The 4428-nt window shown below is 35.4% G+C and overlaps 1 protein-coding gene across 1 annotated transcript in view; it reads right to left on the bottom strand.

Moving 5' to 3' along the window:
• Positions 1–3748, bottom strand: part of LOC109232123 (AP-5 complex subunit mu) — a 15408-nt gene extending 11660 nt beyond the window's left edge. Inside the window, exons 1-3 of the mRNA XM_019397791.1 lie at positions 3496–3748; positions 3273–3416; positions 1708–2019 (exon numbers count right to left, since the gene is read on the bottom strand). Coding sequence (XP_019253336.1) covers positions 1708–2019; positions 3273–3416; positions 3496–3563 — 524 coding nt within the window. The 5' untranslated portion in view covers positions 3564–3748. The remainder of the gene's footprint in view (positions 1–1707; positions 2020–3272; positions 3417–3495) is intronic.

Genomic DNA, 4428 nt, shown 5'->3' with positions numbered 1-4428 from the left:
ACGTACTCTACTACTCTACTCTTCCCCCCCCTCCCCCCCCCCCCCTTCTTTGAGTATGTATGACTTTGTTCTCATTGTTTGCTCTAAAAAGCAGGAAGTCTTTACGGTGCTGCAGAATGGCTGGAGTTTTGTTAGGCAGATGTAATTAACTTGCGTGCTTTATTATAATCAAACATTACTGGAAATAACAATTGATTTTTTTGGATAACTTTAAACTAATTAGGCAAGAAGTCGGTAAGAAAATATGGAAGAAGATGGTGAAAAATAGTAATGGAGGTCTGCAGAAAATGGGGAAGAAGATGGCCCTTTTAAAAGAAAGGAAAGAAAGAATATAAATGTTGGACACATGGTAGTGAAATGAGGTCTCAAACACACTTTTTAACATTTCATGCCATTCCATTATCTACTAAAGACGCACAAACAACGTGGCAATGTAAGGGGGTCTCAGACCACTCCTTTTACATGTTGGGGTGTGTAATGAGTCCCCAGCAAAGTTAAGGCGTGTCGGAATTTTTTTGCAAGTTCAGTGTGGAGAGTATGCACTAAATCATAATATTATTACTGTTACTGTTGTTTTTAAAATTATCATTTCATTTTTTTGGGTCAAAGCAACAGATTAATAGTAAAGCATGTTCACATTAAAATTAATTGGCAAACAAACTGTTACTAGTTTAATGTCAAAATATCTTTTACCTTCCTACTCTTTCACTCTCTCAAGCATTAATTTTCTTTATTTCTCTCTTGGCAGGGGTTACAATTTCGAAAAGATTTCTATACTTGTACAATTTCTTGAAACTTGAAGAGCAAATAGCTGACCTGAAAGTTGACGTTAGTCCACCTATAATACATATTATGGACCAAACAAGATTACGAAGTCAAATGTTATTACGACAGCACCGATACCATCAAACAAAAAGAAAAAAAGATATCAGATAAAACCTTTTTTGGTAGTTACCAGATAAATCATATAAGCTTAATATGGAAGATGAAAAGGAGGAGAGATGATGAATGTGTACTCCTATGTTCAGATATGCCCATTTATACATGCAAAAGTAGCGAGGGAATCGAGGAGCTTCTATCAATTTTAATGGCCTTCCTTGAATACTGCACATGAATATTTCAAGCAAGAGAAAAGGAGGGAAAACAGGAAAGGAATAACATATCAGGTAAAATGAAACAACTCAGAGAAGCATCACTAGACCCAAGAAAACCAGAACCAATAACAGCCATATGGTGAATTAATCTTTTTCTGCATTCAGAGACTTGTATGGCAAAAACTCATATGAAGATTAAATGGAAACAGAAAGCAAGCCAAGTGGAGAAGTTCATCTGTAAAATAGATCCTTAACAGGATAGATCACTGAGGATAGAATTTAGACATTGGAAACTCAGGTCGAGACATCAAATATATATAAATTACAGTTGTTGCACTTAGGATGAGAAAATAGGAAAGTAATCTGCCTATATGAAAGAAGGCAGCATTCATATCATAATATCAGTGAGAAAATGTGTCCAAGGATAAAAGGGGTAAGAGATTTAATAGCATCAGTTGAGCGCTGAGCTTAATGACTGATCAAGTAGTGAACAAGAAGGAAAAAGACAACTAATGAATACTCTTACATCAAAGGAGGAATCAACTTAAGCCATAGATAGATGTCAAATGTCAGTTTTACCTCTTAACTTGAAACAGGTAAAGATGGAACTTACCCTGTGATGGATGGAAGATTAAGCAGGAGGGCTGATAAACTTTCATCTGCTCCAACAGCATTTCCACAGTCAGATCTTTTACACATCCTTGTATATGTTTTTAGATGATGAGGTTCCACTAAAGGCAGTACAAGGATACAGTAGTGGTCCTTTATGTGCAAAACAAGCGGCCACAAAGTACGATTTGTTTCCTCCTGTTCATTTTTAGTGTAAAGACTTATTATGTGACGCGTAATTGGATCATCAACCCAGGAATCTGAACCTTCAACTGACTGGTTTATCCTAATGCCAAATCCACGAGCAGATCCCTCCCTATAGAAAAACTTATACATTGTAATTCATGGAAATTCCGATGGCTACAATGTAAGGACATGAAACTGAAGAAAGATAAAAAGAACAATGGAAACTAAGTCAACGATAAGTAAGATAACGGATTTGACATGATAAAGTCAGATAGTGAGCAGTTGCATGCCATTTCACTCTCCATAACAACTTCATCAACTGTCACAGCTAATAACACCAGACATCTGTATAGAAGAAGTTAATAGGAAAATTACTAGAGATTTTCTTACCTGAATCTTCCATAACCAAGAAATTCACAAATTTGACAGAATCAGAAAGAAAATGGACTTACGAAAATGCAAAACATCTGAGTTTTTCCATCCAAAAAAGAGATAAGAGCAACAAATTGAGTTTAGATTTTAGAAGATGGTTTCAAGATGTCATTCAAATCTCAACTTGCAATTTCGAGGAACCAACCTTTCAAACATGAACCTATCCCCTCTGACCGCAATAATAGAAATACACAGAGAAAGAGACGGATGTGTGAGGGGTCTCCCTATAGTCATTTCTCTCCATGTAGTACTGATCAGATTTCTTTATGTTTTATTTATCATAGAATTGGACACCAGAAAGAATTGAACTGAAGTCTAACAAATAAAAATGATGATCGAAAGTCTCGTGGCTTCCTTATCCTTGGAATTCTTAAACTTTTGGTTGATAATCCATCTTTTGAACTGAAAATTCATTTCTCCAACTGAACTAAAAAAAAAACATGTGTTTCACTAGGCAAGACTCGCATCTGGCTTTTAGCCATGAAACCAAAATTTCACAATTAAAGGCTCAAGAGTAAAATCAAGCTAATTGAAGCTCCACTTTGTCATTTGGTCTAGTTCTTTAAACTGGATTATTACCCTCTCACGTCATCTCTAAGATTATTAAATTAGGAAACAGAACTAAATAAATGACCGTAGTGAACCCACAATTCTTTATTCCTAAACAACTTATTTCCTCCACACATAATAAGCATTCAGTATATTATCCAAACCACACACATTGACTTGATTAAGAGAAATAAACTTAGATCCTAAAATTTTGATACTTTTTTCAGAGAAGGTAGAAGTAAGGGATGAAACTCAGAAACATCTAATTTCTCAACTATCCAGAAAAAGTAAAAGATGAGATAAGGATAGTACTATTATGTTCTCTTCAAGTATAAATAATACTAAAAGATATAAACTATCATCCCATGCTTAAACCTTTATTCGAAAAAGGATTTTAAAAACCTTTTCTTGCGGTCAATGAATGCAGCAGCTATCTCTGAATCTGTAGGAAGAGAAGGCACCACAGTATACTTCAAATCATCCTCGATTAAACTCTTATCTCTCTCACACGCTGCCCGCCACCTCTTCTCCGCAACCGGAAATCTCCTGCAAATTCATCACACCACCACCATTATCAAAATTAAGAAAGAAAGAACACACACACACACAGGGAGAGAGGAAGTACCGGGAGAAAACAACGGTGTCTTGATTGACGAGGATCCAGAGAGCTCTAATACTACATGAGCTCGGCATTTACGATACCGGAGATCAACTCAACGGTGGTTTCCTCCGAGTACAACTAATTTTACCGCCGTTTGAGCCACCGTTTTTCTGGCGTTTAATGCATATCTACGACGACGTTTCGTTTGACATATGGATTTTAGAGAACTAGTCAATAGTACCTTGTCTAAATGAGGTAGGTGTTTCTTAACTTTCGCGGCTTGCCTACTCATACCCTTTTGGTTGTCAGATAACTATTTGTTTATCTGTTTTCACATATAATGGTAAGAGTCTTTATGCTATTTTTGTTTACTAATCCACAAATTTTTAATTTTATGATTATGCTTAAAAACTAACATGCAAACTGTGTATTAGATTGAAACTTACCTAACAATGAAAATCACAAAAATGATGTTGTCGACGGAATTTAGATCATCCCTACAAGAACTGCCACATTGCACAAAAATTACATTAAATGCTCTCCTATGTCGGAAACGAACAGGACAACGTACCATATCGTCATTGTCTGCATAGAGTTAATATTAATAGATATAATGCATAATTTGTTTATGTTTTTTTGTGTCTATAATATTAAAAGCTATGATTAGTTCTCCCCTTTATCGATGAAGATACTATAGTTTTATTTATCACTAGATGAGTTTACGCTTATATCCATTGAAAGTGATAATACTTTTAAGTCTTATGATGATTAAATACGATGATGCAAGGGTAAGAAAGATGGGTTCAAGCCCACCGTACCATACGGCTAAGACATTGTTTCTTGTCTTGATGTACCATTATAAGAGTTGGGTTTGAATCCTAACACATGTTTTTATGTGTACGACATTGGATTTGAGTTCCAGTGCACCATATTGATGATATAATGATGACTAAAGAG

Source organism: Nicotiana attenuata, chromosome 9 (assembly GCF_001879085.1).
Source record: "Nicotiana attenuata strain UT chromosome 9, NIATTr2, whole genome shotgun sequence".
Classification (NCBI taxonomy): Eukaryota; Viridiplantae; Streptophyta; class Magnoliopsida; order Solanales; family Solanaceae; genus Nicotiana; species Nicotiana attenuata.
The sequence above is the reverse complement of the archived record's forward strand: the minus strand, read 5'-3'. Positions and strand labels throughout refer to the sequence as shown.